Raw genomic sequence first — 23,459 nt, 5'->3', positions numbered from 1 at the left:
TTCACACACTGAGGTTAATTATGGTGTTCCACAGAGTTCAGTGCTAGGACCAATTCTGTTTACATTATACATGCTTCCCTTAGGCAGTTTCATTAGAAGACATAGCATATCAAATTTCCCCTTGTGGGACAATTAAAGGATTATTCTATTCTATACATTTTCACTGGTATGCAGATGACACCCAGCTCTGTCTATCTATGAAGCCAGATAACACATACCAATTAGTTAAACTGCAGGAATGTCTTAAAGACATAAAGACCTGGATGGCCGCTAACTTTCTGCTTCTTAATTCAGATAAAACTGAGGTTATTGTACTCAGCCCTGAAAATCTTAGAACTATGGTATCTAACCAGATTCTTACGCTGGATGGCATTACCTTGGCCTCAAGTAACACTGTGATGAACCTTGGAGTCACTTTTGACCAGGACATGTCCTTCAACGCACATATTAAAAAAATATGTAAGACTGCGTTCTTCCATTTGCGCAACATCTCTAAAATTAGAAATATCCTGTCTCAGAGTGACGCTGAAAAACTAGTTCATGCATTTATTACTTCCAGGCTGGACTACTGTAATTCATTATTATCAGGATGTCCAAAAAACTCACTGAAAAGCCTTCAGCTAATCCAAAATGCTGCAGCAAGAGTCCTGACAGGGACTAGAAAGAGAGAGATTTCTTCTGTTTTGGCTTCCCTTCATTGGCTTCCTGTTAAATCCAGAATTGAATTCAAAATCCTGCTCCTCACATACAAGGTCTTAAATAATCAGGCCCCATCTTATCTTAATGACCTTGTAGTACCATATCACCCTATTAGAGCACTTCGCTCTCGCTCTGCAGAACTACTTGTTTTTCATAGAGTATTTAAAAGTAGAATGGTAAATGGCCTGTATTTATATAGCGCTTTACTAGTCCCTAAGGACCCCAAAGCGCTTTACATATCCAGTCATCCACCCATTCACACACACATTCACACACTGGTGGGAGGCAGAGCCTTCAGTGTTCAGGCCTCTCTTCTGTGGAACCAGCTTCCAGTTTGGATTTGGGAGACAGACACTATCTCTACTTTTAAGATTAGGCTTAAAACTTTCCTTTTTGCTAAAGCATATAGTTAGGGCTGGACCAGGTGACCCTGAATCCTCCCTTAGTTATGCTTCAATAGATGTAGGCTGCCGGGGATTCCCATGATGATGAGTTTTTCCTTTCCAGTCACCTTTCTCACTCACTATGTGTTAATAGACCTCTCTGCATTGAATCATATCTGTTATTAACCTCTGTCTCTCTTCCACAGCATGTCTTTTATCCTGCCTTCCTTCTCTCACCCCAACCGGTCGCAGCAGATGGCCGCCCCTCCCTGAGCCTGGTTCTGCCGGAGGTTTCTTCCTGTTAAAAGGGAGTTTTTCCTTCCCACTGTCGCCAAAGTGCTTGCTCATAGGGGGTCATATGATTGTTGGGTTTTTCTCTGTATCTATGAAGCGCCCACGTCTCTCAGATCAGCTGATCAGCTGTTCCTGAATGTACCCAGGACTGAGCATAAACTTAGAGGAGATCGTGCTTTTTCTGCAGCAGCTCCATTTATTCATTCAGTCATTTATTCCATGTATTTTGCCAGAAACGCCAGGCGCTCACGAAACTATTACAATGACCACCAAACAAACAATAAATGAGAGCAGGTGAACAGATTCCACACAAAGATGTGAACACAAAGCGCGGACCCGATGCATCAGTGACATGTCGTGTTTCTCACCCGACGACATGAACACGGACACGCCGTCGGGGCAGAAAGTCAACATCTAACTGATTCTGAGCTGCAGCTTTTGTTCCTCTCCGGCCTAAAGAAAGCTTCATTTTTTCTGCTTAATACTTTTTTTTAAAAATTATGCCAAATTGAAAAATGCTTAGCTTGCTGTTGTTTTGTGTTTTATTCTCAGTTACTTTGAAACAGTTACTGAGTCAAAATTGAATTTAATCAAATCAATTATAGAAATCAGTGATGATACCCAGCCCTAGTGAGTAGCCTAAGCCCAACAGAAGTGGAGGCAGCTGTAGGTAATGAGAAAAGATGAAAAGGTTGATAACAGATTATATGGAGTAAATACACTGCCCAGGTGTCCCCTCTCCCCACTGCCTGTCAATAAAGAACTTTGTGTTGACAAGATTGTTAGGTAATCATTTACAAATCTATAATATCCGCATGGACAGCATTAACTCAGATGTCAGGAGGCAGAGTTCAGGAGTCTGACAGCTGTGGGGAAGAAGCTGTTCCGGTACCTGGTGGTCTTAGTCCGGAGGCTCCTGTAGCGCCTCCCAGAGGGCAGGAGGGTGAAGAGTCCATGTGATGGGTGACTGGGGTCTTTGATGATTTTCCCAGCCCTTTTCAGACACCGCTTCCTGTAGATGTCATTTATGGCAGGAAGTGGTCCTCCGGCGATGCGCTGGGCAGTTTTCACGACCCTCTGCAACGCCTTCCGGTCCGAGGCAGAGCAGTTCCCGTACCAGACTGTTATACAGTTGGTCAGGATGCTCTCGATGGTGCAGCGATAGAAGTTCACCAGGATGTCTGAGGACAGGTGGTTCTTCCTCAGAGTCCTCAAGAAGACGAGGCGCCTGTGAGCCTTCTTGACCAGCTTGGAGCAGTTGGTCGTCCAGGTGAGATCCTCGGAGATGTGGACTCCCAGGAACTTGAAGCTGCTCACACGCTCCACAGCTGTCCCCTTAATGTGGATGGGTGGATGTGGGTCAGCATTCCTCCTGTAGTCCACGAATGATACACCTGACTCCTTCAAGTCCGGGGAAATGAAGTGCGCATTTCCGGCCGCATTTGGAATTGGGACAGCCTTCATCATGTCGCTGTGGTGTAATCAGCCTCCAAATGGGGTCTCAAAATTGTACCAAAAAACTCTGTACCTACCTCCCTCCAACCACACACTTCTTCGGGTTTGCCATCAGCACTGCCTGCCTCAGGGAATCCAGGACTGTGACCAACCACTGCACATGCTCCACTGAGGTATCACTATGAATGATGACATCATCCAGGTAAGAAACAGCATATGCAGTGTGAGGACGCAGCTATCGCTACAGGAAGTGCTGAAAACTGGCCGGGGCTTCCAACAAGCCAAACGGAAGTGTGACGAATTGGTACGAACCACACAGAGTGGAGGAGGCCGTTTTTGTCTTTGGACTCTGCAGACAAGGGAATCTGCCAATCAGCTGCGTTTCAAAGTGGTGCTCCATGAGAGTCGTGCACACGGGCAAGGGGGAGAACACATCTGCAAAGCGCTGTTGCAATGCAGGAACATCTGCTTTATTGGAATGTGTGAGATGTTAATCACAATGCATCTTAAACACACGCTCTAAAAGCGTCATGCCCACAGCACATTTTTGAGAAAAATCAAATATTTTGGTCCTTGAAGATCATTTCAGAGTTTTTAATGAGCTGCAGGAACCCTGTTCTGTGTGAGTGGAGAACAGCCAAGTCGCCTCCTCCACATGTACCACTGAAAACAGTTAAATTAGTTTGAATCTGAAATCATGGCTCAAACTACTTGTTGTGAGACCCATTTCTTCATTTTAACACCAAACTGTTTAATAAGAAAAAATTTACACAGACTTCATCAAATATAAGTAACACTTTAATATTATCAAGATTTCATAATACAAACTTCAAATCAACAGGGAAACAGCTGCAGAACATGTGGATCAAAATGAATTCATTAAAAAAACAACATGTGGACTTCAAGGATACAGTAAATACACTAAAGTGAATGGAGGAGCCAAAACTTGAAGGAATTTGAATTAAGTAAAAGTAGTCACCTGTGATCTTTAAATTGGTCCTGATGTGTGCTGCTGTTTTTAACTTTCAACATTTCTTTGCTGCCACTGTGAACACGAATGTGGTCTTTGCCTAATTAAATATAGGTTACACTGACTCACTGCTTCATCTTCAGGTACAAACTGGTATTACATGGAAGTACAGCCCAAAACCAGGTTAGATTGATTTTATTTTTTCTGGACATAAAGTCACAGCAGGTGTTGTTTCAAAGCTTTTGGACAGATTTAGTTCATTTTGGAAGTTTTAAGAGCAACTGCTGTGAAAACATTTGTAGTTTTGGGAAAAAATTACTTAAGAGAAGATTTTACCTCAGCAAAAGATTAAATATGAATGAAGGATTGAAATTTAACTTAGGTAACACAAAATGAATACAACTACTAAACACTACTGTGTCCTAAGGGAACAAAGATTAAAATGTAACAGGGATAACATTTTAGAGAATTAAAATCCCTCAAAGGAAAAAAAATAAACTTGATATACATATCTATACATGCAGCTTCCTAAATGTAACATTCAGGATTATTCACTGCAGCTCCAGAAATCAGAGCTACCTCATCAGATCCAAGTGTGACATCAGCTGACACTCTTTACAGGAGATTCCATCTGAACTCTGTGGAGCCTGATCTCAAGGCTTTTAAGTCTGACCCTGAAACCAGAAGAGGATCTTTCTCTCTCTTCAGATTCATTGTGATCCAGTGATTTCAGTCCTGCATGATCAGGCTGATGTTTGCACAGAGCAGATAATGAAGTGAAGGTTTTTGCACACTGGTAACAGTGAAACAGTTTATTTACAGCATGGGATCGTTTGTGTTCGGAGTATGAACTGAGATTCCTGAAACTCTTGTCACACTGGTCACAGCTGAAGTTCACTTCCATGTGTGTACGTTCATGTTTGTTACGATGACCTGATTGTGACCAGCTTTTGTCACAGTGTCTGCACTTGTATGGTGTCTCTCCTGTGTGGACTCCCTTATGCTTTTTCATTGAGCCCACGTCCAGTGGTGAAGGATGACCCACACTGGTCACAGATGTGCTTTTTGACCCCACTGTGGAAGAGTTCATGTATTTTTAATGTACTTGGTGTGTGGAAGCCTCTCCCACATTCTTTGCAGTAGTTCATTTTGTCTCCAGTGTGTCTACGTTGATGTGTTTTTAGGTCCCGTTGATGATTGGAGGTTTTTCCACAAAGATCACAGAGAAACTCTTTCCCACCACCACAGTGACGACAGGGTTGAGAAATGGATCCATGTGCTTTGCTCCACTTCTAAACAAAGACATTGTAAGTCAGGGAATTCCTTCAACGTTTTTATCCTGAACGTCGCCTGAAACAAAGAGCATCTCTGCCAACGTCCAATTACACTTTACTGTTTACATTATAACACTCAGCTTACTGAGAGAAAATGAGTCTTCATTTTCCAAACAGTTCATTCAGTATAACTCCATAAGTTTACTGATCAGACTTGTTCCAAACAATCAGGTTACAATTACAAGACAAAAAAAACTAACTACATCCTCACAGTTACTGCACTTGTAGAGTTACTTTCTGGTGTGGATCCGTTGGTGTTTTTTCAGCTGATGTGGAAATTTAAAAGACTTTCCACACAAGTCACAGCTGTAGGCTTTAAATCCACTGTGGATGACTTGGTGTTTTTTCAGGCTTAGAGCCCAGGTAAAATCCTTCCCACACAACTCACAGCTGTAAGGTTTAAATCCACTGTGGATGAGTTGGTGTGTTTTTAAGGTTCCAGCCTGGGTAAAAGACTTTCCACACAACTCACAGATGTACGCTTTAAATCTAGGGGTGGGTTTTTATAATCGATTCATCGATTAAAATCGATTCTGGCTTGGATAACGTAAAATCGATTCATTAAAATCCTGAATCGATTTTTTAATATAAATTTATTTTGTCCGAAATGCCAGAATCTCTGGTGACATCTCACAAAATTTCAAGAACCACCAAACAGTAAATGAGAGCAGGTACAGGGATTCTGCACATAGACTTAAACACACAGCGCGACCCGCGGATCAGAATCAGTTAGATGTCGCCTTTCTCACAGTCGGGGCTGAAAGCCGACAGCTCGCTGATCCGGGTCCGCGCTTTGTGTTCACGCCCTTTATGCGCTGATTCTAAAGCTGTTAGTTTGATCTCTCTCCAAACAATATTGACCGAACCAGCAGCTAAAGAAGATCCAAACGCTTCACATAAACATCGTCATGAATTCACTCTTTTACTGTTTTGCTTCCATTGCGATGCGCAGCTCTCTCTCTCTCTCTCCCTCTCTCCCTCCCCCTCTCTCCCTCCCACCCTCTCTCTCTCTCTCGAACAGTTTCGCTTTCTTCATTATTCGCTTGCTTGTTATGCACAAGTCTACTGTTGTTTACAGCGCTGTCGGCCGCTGTTTTTTTCCCTTTTACATTCTTCCGAAAAGAAAACCTCATTTCTGCTGTTCAATACTGAACAAATTTAAACTTTTTAATATTATTCAAAATGCAAAATGCTTAGCCGTGTGTCTAATAAAACCGCTGTAACGTCAGAGGTAATGTTCATTAATTAATGGTTTTCTTTCGTTTTTGATGTACTGCAGAATATTTTTATAAAATCCCAGGCCAGGAAAATCACCTTCATGTTTTTCTGTGTTTTATCTTCAGCTACTTTGACACAAAGGCATCTGCTGTGATGCTCACACCTTGGATAAAGTCTTGCGAGTGTCAGCTTCCTTTTTATAGATACAAAAATATGTAAATGTTCTGATCTGAATCATACTTCTGACTGTCAAAATTTCCCAGATTTAAATCGAATCGAATCGAATTAAATCGAATCGTGGATCGAATCGATTTGGGACCTTGTGAATCGGAATTGAATCGATTCTAGAAATCAGTGACGATACCCAGCCCTAATACAAAAATATGTAAATGTTCTGATCTGAATTATACTTCTGACTGTCAAAATTTCCCAGATTTAAATCGAATCGAATCAAATTAAATCGAATCGTGGATCGAATCGATTTGGGACCTTGTGAATCGGAATTGAATCGATTCTAGAAATCAGTGACGATACCCAGCCCTATTTAAATCCACTGTGGATGACTTGGTGTTTTTTCAGGCTTAGAGCCCAGGTAAAATCCTTCCCACACAACTCACAGCTGTAAGGTTTAAATCCACTGTGGATGAGTTGGTGTGTTTTTAAGGTTCCAGCCTGGGTAAAAGACTTTCCACACAACTCACAGAGGTACGCTTTAACTCCACTGTGGATGACTTGGTGTGTTTTCAGGCTTAGAGCCCAGGTAAAATCCTTCCCACACAACTCACAGCTGTAAGGTTTAACTCCACTGTGGATGATTTGGTGTCGTTTTAAGTGTTCAGCCCGGGTAAAATCCTTCCCACACTCATCACAGCTGTAGGTTTTCTCTCCTTTTCTTCTGTGAGATTTGTCAGCCTCCTGAGAGCGCTGACTTCTTGCTCCATGTTGGTCCTGCAGTGACAGAGATACAAACAGAGGCAGTGAGTGAAATGCAGTCGTGGAACAAACTGAAACTCCCTCCATTGGTGGAATCAAACATGTCAAAAAAACACATTGTTGGTGTGTTACCACCACCTTCTGGTAATACTATCACATTACAATGACGTGCTACAATGAGAGTTGTAATGAAAATGACATTATTGAAGAAATATTGATCATCAAAGAAACTCTTACTTCAGAAAAAAATTTGAGTTCAACTGATGATTTTGTTGTTTCAATGTATGTAGAGAAAATATGATCTTCGTATTTTTTTGCAACTTCTGTGGTTTTTGGTTGTGAATGTAGATTCTGTATATATGGAGGAGCCCAGGATGGAAAAGATAAAGCTGCTGTTAACAGGTTTTTAAAAACCAACCAGCTGTACACACAGTTTCAATAACAGTGTAACTGTGATGTTTTTCTCACCTTTTGTGTTGAAGTCATTGTTTCCTCTGTAGTGGCTGAGCTGAGTCCAAATGGCTGAAATTGTTCCTCTGCTGCACCACCAGACTCTTCTCCTCCTGTTACTCAGCTGGGACACAAAAAGTATATATTTGTACTTTATCCCTGACAAAAAGTAGCAGAGCAAATAAACATGACTAAACTCCTCAGTGACAACAATACCTATGAAGCTTCAAGGTGAAACCCCAGAAGCAACTACAAAAAGAAATTCATCAGTTGCCTACAAGAACTTGAAAGGGAAAAACCACTGACCCCCCTGCACATCACCACCTTTACCCAGGGGATGCTACACCCTGTATATATGGACTTCCATAGATCCACAAAGACGGAGTCCCGATCAGTCTCAATGGTAGCAGTATAAACTCAGCTACCTACAACATTTCAAGCACCTCATTACCATCCTAGCTCCCCTAGGATGGTAATGAGGACTTTAAAAAACATTTCGAAACTCACTATGTTAATGTGGAATTATTTTACAAATGGAGAATTTATTCTACAATTCATTATTTAAGCACAGAATTCTTTATTTTGATGTGCGTGGCTCTTGTTGTCCTCCATATACGGGTGTCAAAAATCATAGAGGAATTGGCATGAGGAGGTACATGTTTAAGGTGTTAACAACACACAGTGTGGTTTGCTAGGTTAACTCACAAGCAGAATTTAGCTGTGCCTGACTACAATAGAGACTTTCCTCTTTAGGTGTTTCTGAAACAAGAAGGTGTAGTAAACAGATTTGTTTCAGAAAAAGGCGACAGTAATTAAAATGACATACATAAGCACAGAATGTTTTAATCCTACTAACACATATACACACATATGTAATGCAATGAATACCAGATGGTATTTTAAGCCTGTATTTCTGATTTTATCATCTTGTTCAACTCACTTAGTAAGATGAGAAGTTTTTAGGAATAATTTTTGATTTACGTCTTAAATTGGACAAGCATCTAAAGAAGATTGCTAAGACGGTCAAGGCTGATCTGAATCGTTTTGAGTTAATTCAGCACTATATACCTGCTTCAGCAGCTCAGTTATTTATGCATTTGTCACGTTCCTGGGTCTTTTGAACCAGTGTTTTGAGTTTGTTTAAGTTCTTTAGGTCAGCGAAGTTCATTTGTTCTTTAGATTTCTCTTTTATTTTCTTCCCCTGTATTTAAGTTTCCTCACCCTTTGTGTTTCATGCTGAGTGTCTTATGTTATCAAGTTTGTATTGTCATGTCTGTGTCTCATGTTTCCTGTTTTATTTTGAAGGTCTGTGGCCTATGTCATATCTGTCCGATGGCATCATTTAGGGCTGCACAATTAAATGCTAGAAAAATCACGATCTCAATTCATACTTATGTGCAATCTCATTTCCAAATGACAACGATGTAAGAAAAGAAAAAAAAAAGATGACGATTGTACCGTGTTTTGCTCCGGGACATAATCTGCATGAAAACAAGCGCTCACTCTTCACGCTCAACAAATGACAAGGGCGGAGCCTTATACCACGTGATACAGAAGCCAGCTGGAAGGGGAAAAAACAACGAGGAGCACGTGAGAGAAACTGCCGGAGGGGAGAAACCACAATGAGTGCAGAGGAAAAGCTCTGATGGTGGTGAGAATGACAACCCCACTGTAACATTAATTCCAAGAAAAGGTTCTCGTTTCTCCATGTGGAAGGTTTGTGGTTTCAAAGAAGATGAGAGTCAAAAAGATATCATTTGCAAGCTGTGTTTTGCCATAGTAGCAGCACCGCAAGCTAACTTTACGAATTTGTATAACCACTTTAAACGTCACCATTGTCATGTACTGGGCTTTACGGCTTTACGCCACTAGGACCTGCTCTGCGGCAGGGGGCTGTCTATATCCTGTTCTATGTCTTAGCTGTCACACACGTTGTTGTGCTGTTATAACCCATGCTGGATACACGTTCAATAAAGCAGCGTTACAAGAAAGCTACCGAGTGGTCATTCTACATGGTGTCAGAAGTGGCCCGGACCATCGCCGAATAACGCCATAGGGGAGAAAACAGCAGAATGGCTAAGTTTAATCCCCCGACGGGCTTCCCCTTCGATAAGCCGACAGAATGGCCCGACTGGAAACAGCGTTTCGAGCGCTACTGGATCGCAACGAAACTCCACAAAGACGAAGGACAGGTACAGCTGAGCTGCCTAATCTACGCGATGGGAAATGAAGCAGAGAACATTTACAAGTCACTCACCTTCGCCGCCGATGAAAGTCGTGACAACTTCGCCGTCATAATGAGGAAGTTCGACGAGTATTTTTCCCCGCAGCGGAACACTATACATGAAAGAGCATGTTTTCACCAGCGAGTCCAGCGGCCAGGCGAAACGGCGGAGAGTTTTATCCGAGCCCTGTATGACCTCTCAGAGCACTGTGAGTTTGGTGCATGTAAAGAGGAAAATATCCGCGATCGTATTGTGGTCGGGATACGAGACAAGGACCTCTCCCGCAGGCTACAGCTGATGAAGGACCTCGATCGTATTGTGGTCGGGATACGAGACAAGGACCTCTCCCGCAGGCTACAGCTGATGAAGGACCTCACATTGGCACAAATGAACCAGATCGTCAGACAGTCAGAGGAGGTCGCAGCGCAGGTCAGCTTGCAGGGAGATGCGGGAGGCTCAGTACAGGAGGTACGGTTATAAACGGAAAAGCATGGACTGGAAATCACAACAACAGCAAGGTAGGCTACCCGCGAAAACAAAATGGGCGGGGCGTTACAGAAAATGCAGTAAATGTGGGAAGATACAGCATGCCAGGGATGAAAGGTCCCCGTCAGCAAAATCTGTTTGCCATGGATGCCAAAAAATTGGACACTGGGCCAGGGTGTGTCGTAACACCAGATCAGTGAATGAGGTTACAGAGACAGAGAAAAGAGAGCAGGCCTCATATTTTCTAGGCTCAGTGTGTAATGCAAACAGAAATAGTGAAGCATGGACTGTGCAGTTACTGTTAGACTCTGCTCCAATAGAATTTAAGATTGACACAGGAGCAGATGTCACTATCATAAATGAGGACACGTTGCACACTCTTGCTCATAAGAGAACGCTAGAGCCTTCAGATCGCCCTCTAGATAGCCCCGGAGGAGAGCTGTTATGTCTCGGCTACTTAAAAGCCACAATAAGTTATAAAGGCAAAGACTACCTGTCCAAGGTGTATGTGGTTCGTGGACACAGAGTCAGCAACCTTCTCAGCCGCTCCTTGTCAGTGCAGATGAACCTGGTGAGAAGAATTGATGAAGCAACGATCACACCCACCAGGAACCAACCACTTTACGGTGAACACGGAACACTAAAAACTGAGCCAGTCAAAATTCAGTTAAGGGACGATGCTGTGCCATACGCGGTGCATACGGCACGCCGTGTGCCTTTCCCCATGCTGCAGACAGTGAAGGAGGAACTAAAAAGAATGGAGAACCATGGTGTCATTGAGAGGGTGACCCAACCTACGGAATGGTGTGCCCCAATGGTGCCTGTCTTGAAGAAGACCACAGCAAAGGCCAGGATCTGCGTTGATCTGACAAAACTGAATAAGTCTGTCAAAAGAGAGCACTATATCTTGCCTACCCCCGAGGAAACGATGTCCAGGTTGAGTGGTGCAACGGTCTTCTCCTCGCTGGATGCAGCCAGTGGATTTTGGCAGATCCCATTGCATCACGAGAGTTGCAAACTAACGACATTCATCACGCCATTTGGCAGGTATTGCTTTAAGAGGCTGCCCTTTGGGATAACGAGTGCACCAGAGATCTTTCAGCGAAAGATGTTGGAGACCTTAGAGGGGCTCGAAGGTGTGGAGGTCTTTATGGATGACATCCTGGTCTATGGGCCACCATGGAACAACATGACACTCGACTTGAGAAGGTGCTGCAGCGCATTGAGCTAGCAGGATTGAAGCTCAACCGAGAGAAGTGCTCCTTCAGACAGAGCCAGCTTCGCTTCCTAGGGCACCTGATCGACCATTCTGGGTCAGGCCAGACCCTGAGAAAGTGAGCGCCATTCTTCAGCTGCCGTCACCAGAAAATGTGCAAGAGCTTAAACGGATCCTAGGAATGGTTAATTACCTGGGCAGATATATTCCTGCTCTTGCCACAATATGCCAGCCACTGTACGAGTTGCTTAAAAGCAAAAACAGTTGGACCTGGGATCACCCACAGCAGGCAGCCTTCGAGAACATAAAGAGAGCGCTTACATCAGCACCTGTTCTCGCCTTCTATGATGTCAACAGACTCACAGCCGTATCTGCCGACGCTAGTAGCTACGGGCTTGGGGCTGTGCTGCTTCAGCTTCATGGCGCAGAGTGGAAACCTGTTGCCTACTGCTCTAGACGCCTCACGGAGGCTGAAACACGCTGAAACACATTAAAGCGTACATGAAAGTGAAAAACGAGCTATCAGAGGCTGACGGCCTGGTTATACGAGGCTGCAGAATCGTCATTCCAAAGTCACAAAGAACAGCCATTCTACACAAATTACATGAAGGGCACCAAGGCCTCACCAAGTGCAGGGATAGGGCTAATTCATCTGTGTGGTGGCCGGGGCTCTCCACTGAGTTAAAGAATGTAGTGCTGCAGTGCCACACATGTCTGGCCCAGAGGCCAACACAGACAAAGGAGCCGCTCATCTCCACACCTTTGCCAGATCGTCCATGGCAAAGGATAGCCCTGGATCTCTGTGAACACAACCGGAATAATTATCTCGTTGTGTCGGACTACTACTCGCGTTTCTGGAAATACTTCACCTACCATCCACGACCAGCGGCCAAGTTGTTCAGAAACTGAAGTCGACCTTTGCTAGGTTTGGGATCCCTGACGTGGTGGTGAGTGACAATGGCCCTCAGTTTTCCAGCTCTGAGTTCCAGGCCTTCGCGAGAGAGATGGATTTCGCCCACATAACGTCTAGTCCCCACCACCCACAGGGAAATGGTCACGCGGAGAGGGCAGTACAGACTGCAAAGAAAATCCTCCAGCACGACGACCCACTGATAGCGCTAATGTGCTTTAGGTCTACTCCCTGTGCCACTACAGGCTTCAGCCCAGCGGAACTTCTTATGGGGAGGAGGATCAGGACAACCCTGCCTACCTTGGAGAAGAATCTTCTACCTAAATGGCCAAACAAAAGAGAAGTTAAACGAAGGGATGCTGGTCAGAAGGCCGAGCAGGCATTCTACTTCGACCGCCGCCATGGTGCTAAGCCCCTACCTCCACTTCATCCAGGGGATGCTGTCCTAACTAAGCTGGACCAGGAGAAGGCTTGGGCAACACCGGCCATCATCTCCAAGGAGAGCGTCACTCCGAGGTCCTATCTCGTTGCCACACCCCAAGGTGCATTGCTGCGACGGAACCGCCGCCATCTCCGCCTCGAACCATCTCCACGGGCTACGCCACAACCCCTTCCAACACCCACTGTGGATGCTGAGGAGCCGTCATCTCAGTGCGCTGGTGCGTCCATTCCAGAGACCCCACATTTGGCCCCTAGTCTAGTCGCACCCACTCACGCTGACGTACCGACTCTGCTAAGCACGAGGTGCGGCCGGGTACGCAAGCCAGTCAGCAGGCTGGATCTATAGACATTGGGGTGATAGGACAGAAGGAAGGACTGGGGAGTGGGAATGTTGTATTGTTGCTGTTTTGCACTTATGTTTTCAGCTGCACCCAATACTGCTGTTACCTGGTTGAATTAATTACCTTAAAGGTTTGCCGTGTTTCATGGCTCCTGTTTTGTGGACACTGCCCTTCAGGCTGACAGTATGCCATTTGTGCTCGACCCTAAGAGAACTGCCCTGAGGCTATCATAGTGTCACATGTTATCATGCGAGTGACCGTGGCTCAGGGGGTTGGGAATCGCATCTGTAACCGAAAGGTCGCCGGTTCGATCCCTGGGCTCTCTGTCCTGGTCGTTGTGTCCCTGGGCAAGACACTTTACCCTACTTGCCTACTGGTGTTGGCCAGAGGGGCCGATGGCGCGATATGGCAGCCTCGCTTCTGTCAGTCTGCCCCAGGGCAGCTGTGGCTACAACTGTAGCTGCCTCCACCAGTGTATGAATGTGAGAGTGAATGAATAGTGGTATTGTAAAGCGCTTTGGGTGCCTTGAAAAGCGCTATATAAATCCAATCCATTATTATTATTATTATTATTATTATTATCATTGTGTCATTGCTGTTCTATTTGGGGTTTGTTATTGGACATAACATGAAAAGGGGGGAGATGTCATGTACTGGGCTTTATGGCTTTACGCCACTAGGACCTGCTCTGTGGCAGGGGGCTGTCTATATCCTGTTCTATGTCTTAGCTGTCACACACGTTGTTGTGCTGTTATAACCCATGCTGGATACACGTTCAATAAAGCAGCGTTACAAGAAAGCTACCGAGTGGTCATTCTACAACCATAAAGTGCAATATAACAAAGCTGTAAAGGCCAAGAAAGTGACAAGAGAAAATCCGTCCCCGCCAACCACCCAAACATCAATAACGGGAACCTTATACAGCACTTCCCCATACCCGTCAAACTCCCCCAGGCACAAAGAAATTACGGAGTAAGTGCAATAAATATTTATATTGGAAAAGAAAATCGTGAGAGAATCGTGATCTCAATTCTAAGCAAAAAAATTGTGATTCTCATTTTATGCAAAATAGTGCAGCCCTGGCATCATTCTCATATTTTAGAGAAACATAATCTACTTAGTTTTAGGAGTTTTAATCATTTGTGTTTGTAGCAAGGGGAACTGCATTTACCTGTGTGTTCCGCCCGGAGTATTGAGAGTGTAACACCGGAAGGTGAGAAGCAGAGACTCATGACTGTTTATTAAGAGTTTAATAAAAGTTTACCTCGGAGGAGGGAAAGTTCAACCGAGCATCTTGTGAAGTTTATAGAGAGAACAAGATGAAACATGGTGGCAGCGGGGTCTAGAGTGATCCACACCGCGCTTTGAAGACAACAGATTGAGCGGACGGTATCGACGCGTCCAGCTAGGCTAGTTAGCCTCGGAGGTGCTAACGGCTCAGGACAGCAGGTGAGACGCTGACGAGAAGAGCGCAGCGGCGTCTACGATGGATGGATTGAAGCCACCAGCACAGTGGAGTATGGATTCAGTGAACCTGTCTAAAGCGTGGAAAACATGGAAAAAAGAGTTTACCCTCTACACGGAACTAGCTCTGCCGGATGCTGAGGAAAAGGCGAGAGTGAAGCTGTTTTACTATCTGATCAGGGAACGGGGCAGGGAGCTCTGTGGAACGCTGATCGGAGCTGAGGCAAGGGTAACAGTAAGTGAGCTGATGAGAAAAATCGATGAACACTGTAATCCCAAAGTTAATGAGACTGTCGAGAGATACAGATTTTTTGCATGCAATCAGGCTCCAGGAGAAAATATTGATAAATATGTTACGGACCTGAGAATGCCGGCGAGCACCTGCAACTTTGAACAATTAAAAGACTCACTGATCAGAGACAGGATTGTCTGTGACACGAACAGCTCCAGTTGGAGGGAAAGGTTGCTCAGAGAAGAGAACCTCACATTAGACAGATGTCTAGATATTTGTAGAGCAATGGAGATTTCAAGAGAATGCAACAAAACAATAGCGGGACAGGCTGTAGAGGAACCACATGCAGTAAAACAAAAAGAGAGAAAAAGACTGGATAAAGAGATATCATGCAGATTTTGTGGAAGAGCACATGAAAGACTCAAATCAAAATGCCCAGCATATGGAAAAAAATGCAAAAAATGTGGCAAAGAAAATCATTTTGCTATAGCATGCAGGAGTAAAAGCAGACAGAGTGAAAATGGAAAAAAGGTCCACACAGTGACGGAGCAGGACTCGGATTCCTGTGAGGACATAATGACTGTCACAGCTATGACACAGACTGCAGTAGAAGTGAACCACATCAGAGAATCAGACATGAAAAAACGAGAGCAGCTGTTTGCAGGCATGATGATTGGCAACAGCCTGGTCAAGTTTCAAGTTGACTGCAGTGGAACCTGCAACGTTATTCCCATCAACTTGTTGAACCCGAACATCAAAATGGAGCACACAGACAAGGTTCTTGTGATGTACAATAAGTCAAGGCTGTGTCCATTAGGAAAGTGTAAGGTCAAGCTGACAAACCCAAGAAAAAACAAAAAGTGTAAATGGTAAAAAATGGTAAATGGCCTGCATTTGTATAGCGCTTTTCTAGTCCCTAAGGACCCCAAAGCGCTTCACACTACATTCAGTCATTCACCCATTCACACACACATTCACACACTGGCGATGGCAAGCTACGTTGTAGCCACAGCTGCCCTGGGGCGCACTGACAGAGGCGAGGCTGCCGGACACTGGCGCCACCGGGCCCTCTGACCACCACCAGTAGGCAAACACGGGGTTAGTATCTTGCCCAAGGATATTTGGCATGCAGCCAGGAGGCAGCCTGGGATCGAACCACCGACCTTCTGATTAGTGGCTGACCTGCTCTGCCACCTGAGCTACAGCCACCCCACCTCTACTTGGGAGAACAGCTAGTGAAGCGATGAAGCTAATACAATAGGGGCGATCGTGGCTCAAGAGTTGGGCGTTCGCCTTGTAATCGGAAGGTTGCCGGTTCGAGCCCTGGCTTGGACAGTCTCGGTCGTTGTGTCCTTGGGCAAGACACTTCACCCGTTGCCTACTGGTGGTGGTCAGAGGGCCCGGTGGCGCCAGTGTCCGGCAGCCTCGCCTCTGTCAGTGCGCCCCAGGGTGGCTGTGGCTACAATGTAGCTTGCCATCACCAGTGTGTGAATGTGTGTGTGAATGGGTGGATGACTGGATATGTAAAGCGCTTTGGGGTCCTTAGGGACTAGTAAAGCGCTATATAAATACAGGCCATTTAATACAAGTTAAATATGATAACATCTGTGCTTTGGACAGCTCAGTGACAACAGCTCCATCAGAGAAAAACGCATGGTTGTTGGAAGAGATAAAGACTGAGTTTCAGGATGTGTTTACAGGAGATGGATGTTTGCAAGGTGAATATGAGCTGGAAATCGACACAACAGTGCAGCCCGTCAAACTGCCAAAACGCACAGTCCCAGTGTCGATGATGAAACCACTGAAAGAGGAACTGATGAGCCTTACAGAAAGACAAATAATAGCACCAGTGGATTGTAGTACTGATTGGATCAGTGGGATGGTGACAGTGCAGAAGCCAAATGGCAAACCCAGGATATGTATTGACCCAAGACCACTCAAAAAAGCTTTGAAGCGTAGTCACTTTCCGTTACCAACAATAGATGACATCTTGCCAGATGTGTCAAGAGCGAAAGTTTTCACAGTTTGTGATGTGAAACATGGCTTTTGGCATGTGAAGCTTACAGAAGAGTCAAGCCATCTCACGACATTCGCAACACCATTTGGTCGCTTTCGTTGGCTGAGAATGCCGATGGGGATCAGCCCAGCGCCAGAGGTCTTTCAGCGCAAACTGATGCAAGCGTTAGAGAACCTGCCAGGCACATACATCATTGCTGATGACATCCTGATCACTGGAAAAGGAGAGACGACTGAGTTGGCAGAAATGGATCATGACAGAAACCTGAGACTTTTCCTGGAACGCTGCAGAGAGAGAAACATCAAATTAAATGTGGAAAAACTCAAGCTTAGAAGACAGGAAGTACCATACATCGGACATCTACTCACAGCAGAAGGGCTGAGAGCTGACCCAGAGAAGGTACGGGCCATCACAGAGATGCCAGCACCAACTGACATAAAAGGGGTGCAGAGACTAGTTGGAATGGTCAACTATTTATCAAAGTTTTACAAGCATCTGTCAGACGACTGTGAGCCTCTCAGACAACTGACGCACAGAGACAGCCTATGGGAGTGGACAGACATGCAGGAAGATGCATTTAAAAGACTGAAAGAAAAACTAACACAAGTCCCAGTTTTGAAATATTACAGCCCTGAAGAAGAGCTGACGCTGCAGCGTGATGCCAGCGAGACAGAACTGGGAGCAGCTCTGACTCAACATTGGAAACCAGTGGCATTTGCAAGTCATGCACTGACGCTCACTGAAAGAGGTTATGCACAAATTGAAAAGGAATGTTTAGCTATTGTGTTTGGGATGGAGAAATTCCACCAATATACATATGGTCGTCTTGTGAGAGTGCAATCAGACCACAAGCCACTCGAGAACATTATTAAAAAGCCACTGTTACATGCACCTAAGAGACTGCAAAGGATGTTATTAAGGCTGCAAAAATATGATATAACCATAACATATGTTCCAGGCCGCGACATGCTACTTGCTGATACGCTGAGTAGAGCCTACCTGCAGGATAGCATCAAAAGCCAGACGGAGCTGGAGACAGAATGTGTCAACATGGTAGACTATGTACCTGTTTTAACAGAAAGCATGGACAGAATACGGGCAGGGACAAGAACCGACCACACACTACAAACGCTGATAAAAACAATACAAAAGGGGTGGCCGGCCTGTAAGAAAGATGTACCTGTTGAAATAACCCAGTTCCAATCTTTGCAGGATGAACTGAGCACACAGCATGGATTGGTCTTCAAGGGAGAGAGAGTGGTGATTCCAGAAGCACTGCAGGCAGATATAACACAGCGAATTCACTCAACACACATCGGCACAGAAGGGTGCCTCAGGAGAGCTAGAGACTGTGTCTACTGGCACGGTATGAACGACCACAACAAAAAGTACATCGCTTCACGTGACATATGTCGGTCTGTGGATGTAAAACAACAGAAAGAGACACTAAATCCATATTTGGCCTTATTGGACCACAGAAACACCCCACCACAAGGTTTAACTACCAGCCCTGCACAGAGACTGTTAAGCAGGAGGACGAGGACACTCCTCCCAATAGGAGACAGATTGTTGCAACCCAAAGTGACTGACAACAAGTTAGCACTGATGAAAAACAGAAAGAGACAAACAAAGTACTACAACAAGACAGCGAAGGACATGGACACATTAAACCCAGGAGACTTGGTGCGAGTCCAACCTTTTGAACCACACAACTTATGGACCAAAGCTAGAGTGTGTAACACTCTGGGAAACAGATCCTATGATGTGGAGTTGGACAACGGCAGAGTCCTCAGAAGAAATCGTCGCCATCTGAGGCGAGCTGTGGAGGTCAAAAAAGACATGTCAGCACATCTCCAGCCTGAGGGACAGAACATTACTGTGCCGACACAGAGCAAAGACAACACACAAAACAGCACTACCAGGTCAGGACGGGTAGTACAACAACCTGGATATCTGAAGGACTATGTATGCAGTGTGTGAGTTATATGTTGTGATTTGTTTACTGGTTAGAGAACAGAGCAAAACATCTGCGATAATATTTTGAGTTATGGCTTTGTGATCTGTTTACTTGTTTGGAAGGAAAGAAAAAAAATAAGGAAAAGAGAAACAAAATGGAAAAAATGACTAAAAGTAACACTAAAAAAAAGTAAGTGGAAGACAGAATTTTCATTTTTGAAGAAAATGGTGTCCAACAAAGAAATGTCATGTCTAAGTTTTGTTCCAGTTGCAAACTGAGTTCTCAACTTATGAATAGTTCATTGTCTTTGTAAAAGAAAAGGGATGTAGCAAGCGGAATTGCATTTACCTATGTGTTCCGCCCGGAGTCTTGAGAGTGTAACACCGGAAGGTGAGAAGCAGAGACTCATGACTGTTTATTAGTTTCACTAACACGGGTACACACTTAGCCTGTATTTTTGTAGGAACATTACATTCTGGCAACTTAAGCTCACCATCTGTAAACTTAACATGTGAAGCTCAAGATTAAAGAAAACAAACTGAAGCAAAATTAAGAGAAACTCTATATTTGTTTCTTTATCAGTACCCGTGAGAAGACTGTTCATACTGTGTTGTTCTCTCTGCAAAGTTTTGTATCAGTAAATCTCAGAGAGACAAAGTAAACATTTACCGTCAGGTCCCAAGCTACTGCTAAAGATACTGTTACTGTGCCACGTGCATATCTTTGGAAATAATGAATTAGGTGGCAAAATCTGAGAATTAAAATCAGTTAATTAACTAAAAAGATAGAAAACAAGTAGAAAACCAAATTGAAAGGAAATATGTGTCGGTGTGTCTCCTCCTGTGATAAACCTCCACATGTACCACTGAAAACAGTTAAATTAGTTTGAATCAGAAATCAGGGCTCAAACTACTTGTTCTGAGACCATTTCTTCATTTTTCACACCAAACTGTTTGTAGCTGTCGCATTGAAATGTAATTATTATGTGATTGCAATGTTCAAAATTTGGTGTTTAATCTGGATTCATGTTGTGTTGTCGCCACCTACTGGTGGGCCTGAGTGTGACGCTTTGTGGTGCGCATGCTTTGGGGTGATGCTCAATTAAGCGCACATGTCACCAGAGACTGAAGGCTCGAGCCAGAAAGAGAATGCTGGCTTGTGTAAAAGGTGGAAATATTGAAGATATGGACTACAATTGCTCATTAATGTTCAGTAGAAAGGCGCACACGGTATGTTGGTGCATTTACTTTGTGTGCATGTTTTATTTGAATTTTTGTTCTCCTGATGTAATATCCGTGTTTTTCATTGATCATTTCACCAGTTTTTCACGGTGTTTGCTGGTGAAAAGAAGATTAAAATACTGGCTGAACATCAGTTGGAGCATGGCCCTTCATTCTACTTCGAACATGAAAAACCTTCAGGAGCAGTTACACTGTTTAATAAGACAAACGTTACAGAGTTCATCAAATATAACTAACGCTTTAACATTATCAGGATTTCATAATACAAACTTCAAATCAACAGGAAAACAGCTGCAGAACATGTGGATCAAAATGAATTCATTAAAAAACAACATGTGGACTTCAAGGATACAGTAAATACACTAAAGTGAAAGGGGGAAAAAATGTGAAGGAATTTGAATTAAGTAAAAGTAGTCACCTGTGATCTTTAAAATGGCCCTGATGTGTGCTGCTGTTTTTAACTTTCAACATTTCTTTGCTGCCACTGTGAATATGAATGTGGTCTTTGCCTAATTAAATAAATGTTACACTGACTCACTGCTTCATGTTCTGGTACAAACTGGCATTATATGAAAGTACAGCCCAAAACCAGTTTAGCTTGAGTTTCTTTTTTCTGGACATAAAGTCACAGCAGGTGTTGTTTCAAAGCTGGTGGACAGATTTAGTTCATTTTGGAGGATTTAAGAGCAACTGCTGTGAAAATATTTGCAGTTTTGGGAGAAAATGATTTAAGATTAGATTTTACCTCAGCAAAAGATTAAATATGAAGGAAGAATTAAAATCCCTAAAAGGAAAAATAATAAACTTGATATACATATCTATACATGCCGCTTCCTAAATGTAACATTCAGGATTATTCACTGCAGCTCCAGAAATCAGAGCTACCTCATCAGATCCAAGTTTGGCATCAGCTGACACTCTTTACAGGAGATTCCATCTGAACTCTGTGGAGCCTGATCTCAAGGTTTTTAAGTCTGACCCTGAAACCAGAAGAGGATCTTTCTCTCTCTTCAGATTCATTGTGATCCAGTGTTAAGAAATATACTCTAAAACACTTCTTCAGTAAAGACTCAGAGAAGAAAAACACACAGAACTTCTTGCTAGCAAGGGCAGCCTCCAGCACTGAGGCTCGCACTGAGAAACTGCCCTGGTCTTTATTTATACTTCAGGGAGCGTTTGTTCCTTACATTGGAATGTGGAGGTGTGTGTGTGTGTGTGTGTGTGTGTGTGTGTGTGTGTGTGTGTGTGTGTGTGTGTGTGTGTGTGTGTGGGGTCAGAGTGTGGCCCCATAAACGACTTCCCTTAACCTGCTGGTCTGGAAAATTCAACAGTTCATCTATATGTAAAAAAGCACTTAAACTAAAACTGACATACTGTAGCAACGTTAATCCTACCGTAAAACAATAAGAGAAGGTACGACCTCTCTCATGCTCCTAGGATGTGGGGGTGAACACCAGAGATGGGCAGTAACGCGTTACTTGTAACGCGTTACTGTAATCTGATTACTTTTTTCGTGCGTGGAAGTACTGACCTTACTTTGAGTTTGATTCCATAAAAAGGGACAAAAACATTAGCGTCCATCGTGCGTGGGAAGAAAACTTCTTTTTACAGCGAAAAAAACCCCTAAACTTCCAAGCAAGCACCAAGACGTAATGGGAAATTCACAGAGTAACTCGTGGATTCTTCAACTGACCGCGGCACACCTGCATCAGGGTAAACCTCCGCCTACCTCAGTCCTGCTTTACAGGTGAAAATAGAGCAACAGGACCGCTGAGTCTTTGACTTTATTTATTTTCTGCTGTTTTTTACTTGCATCTATTTGAAAGAGTGAGTGTAAACACAAAAAATATTTTATTTTATGTGCTGGAATGTGTAGAAAATAGGTTTAAATGTGAAACTAATTTATTCCAGTCAGAGAATGTTGCATATAATTAAATTTTTGCTTGATGCATAAAGTTAAAAGATTAAAAATGATAAAACAAGTTAAAAAAAAATGAGACTTTTCCATTTGATTACATTTTGTATGATGGATTATGTAGAAAAAGTAGAATTGGGCTGAAAGATCTATCGCTTCATCACCTCTTCAGGTTGAAAATCGTGTTTTTAAAAAGTAACTAAGTAATTAATTACTTTTGAAAATAAGTAATCAGTAAAGTAACGGGATTACTTTTTGGGGGGAAGTAATCAGTAATTAGTTACTGATTACTTTTTTCAAGTAACTTGACCAACACTGGTGAACACCCTAGAATGTTACAGACCTCCTAGGATGAGACATTCTTTCAATATGCCACCAACTATATACTTCTACACACAAATGATTACATGCAGCATTCTACCATATGCAAACTTGTATCATTGAAAGATTATACTGACTACTAAGCACAATTTTCCTATTAACATCCAGTGATTTCAGTCCTGCATGATCAGGCTGATGTTTGCACAGAGCAGATAATGAAGTGAAGGCTTTTGCACATTGGTAACAGTGAAACAGTTTATTTACAGTGTGGGATTGTTTGTGTTCGGAGTATGAACTGAGATTCCTGAAGCTTTTGTCACACTGGTCACAGCTGAAGTTCACTTCCATGTGTGTACGTTCATGTTTGTTACGATGACCTGATTGTGACCAGCTTTTGTCACAGTGTCTGCACTTGTATGGTGTCTCTCCTGTGTGGATTCCCTTATGCTTTTTCATTGAGCTCATTTCCAGTGGTGAAGGATGACCCACACTGGTCACAGATGTGCTTTTTGACCCCACTGTGGAAGAGTTCATGTATTTTAATGTACTTGGTGTGTGGAAGCCTCTCCCACATTCTTTGCAGTAGTTCATTTTGTCTCCAGTGTGGCTACGTTGATGTGGTTTTTGGTCCCGTTGATGATTGGAAGTTTTTCCACAAAGATCACAGAGAAACTCTTTCCCACCACCACAGTGACGACAGGGTTGAGAAATGGATTCATGTGCTTTGCTCCACATCTAAACAAAGACATTGTAAGTTGGGGAATTCCTTCAACATTTTTATCCTGAACGTTGCCTGAAATAAAAAGCATCTCTGCCAACGTCCAATTACATTTTACTGTTTACATTACAACACTCAGCTTACTGAGTGAAAATTATTCTTCATTTTTCCAAACAGTTCATTCAGTATAACTCCATAAGTTTACTGATCAGACTTGTTCCAAACAATCAGGTTAAAAT

General features: G+C 43.5%; 1 protein-coding gene across 8 annotated transcripts in view; it reads right to left on the bottom strand.

Annotated features, from left to right (window-relative positions):
• Window positions 1-629: 629 nt before the first annotated feature.
• The window catches only part of LOC308410686 (uncharacterized protein), a 41,302-nt gene continuing 18,472 nt past the window's right edge, over window positions 630-23,459 (bottom strand). Inside the window, exons 3-5 of one of the 8 annotated variants that reach the window (XM_080904229.1) lie at window positions 18,249-18,343; window positions 7,755-7,860; window positions 630-7,301 (exon numbers count right to left, since the gene is read on the bottom strand). In XM_080904229.1, coding sequence (XP_080760355.1) covers window positions 2,214-2,843 — 630 coding nt within the window. In that variant the 5' untranslated portion in view covers window positions 2,844-7,301; window positions 7,755-7,860; window positions 18,249-18,343 and the 3' untranslated portion in view covers window positions 630-2,213. Of the gene's footprint in view, window positions 7,302-7,523; window positions 7,638-7,754; window positions 7,861-9,194; window positions 9,318-18,067; window positions 18,206-18,248; window positions 18,344-21,455; window positions 23,238-23,459 lie in introns of those variants that run through there. The other 7 variants (XM_080904230.1, XM_080904234.1, XM_080904233.1 and 4 more) reach the window with 7 other exon arrangements.

The sequence above is a fragment of the Rhamphochromis sp. 'chilingali' genome (assembly GCF_963969265.1).
Source record: "Rhamphochromis sp. 'chilingali' genome assembly, chromosome: 1".
In the NCBI taxonomy this organism is placed as follows: Eukaryota; Metazoa; Chordata; class Actinopteri; order Cichliformes; family Cichlidae; genus Rhamphochromis; species Rhamphochromis sp. 'chilingali'.
This window is presented reverse-complemented; position numbering and strand designations above follow the sequence as displayed.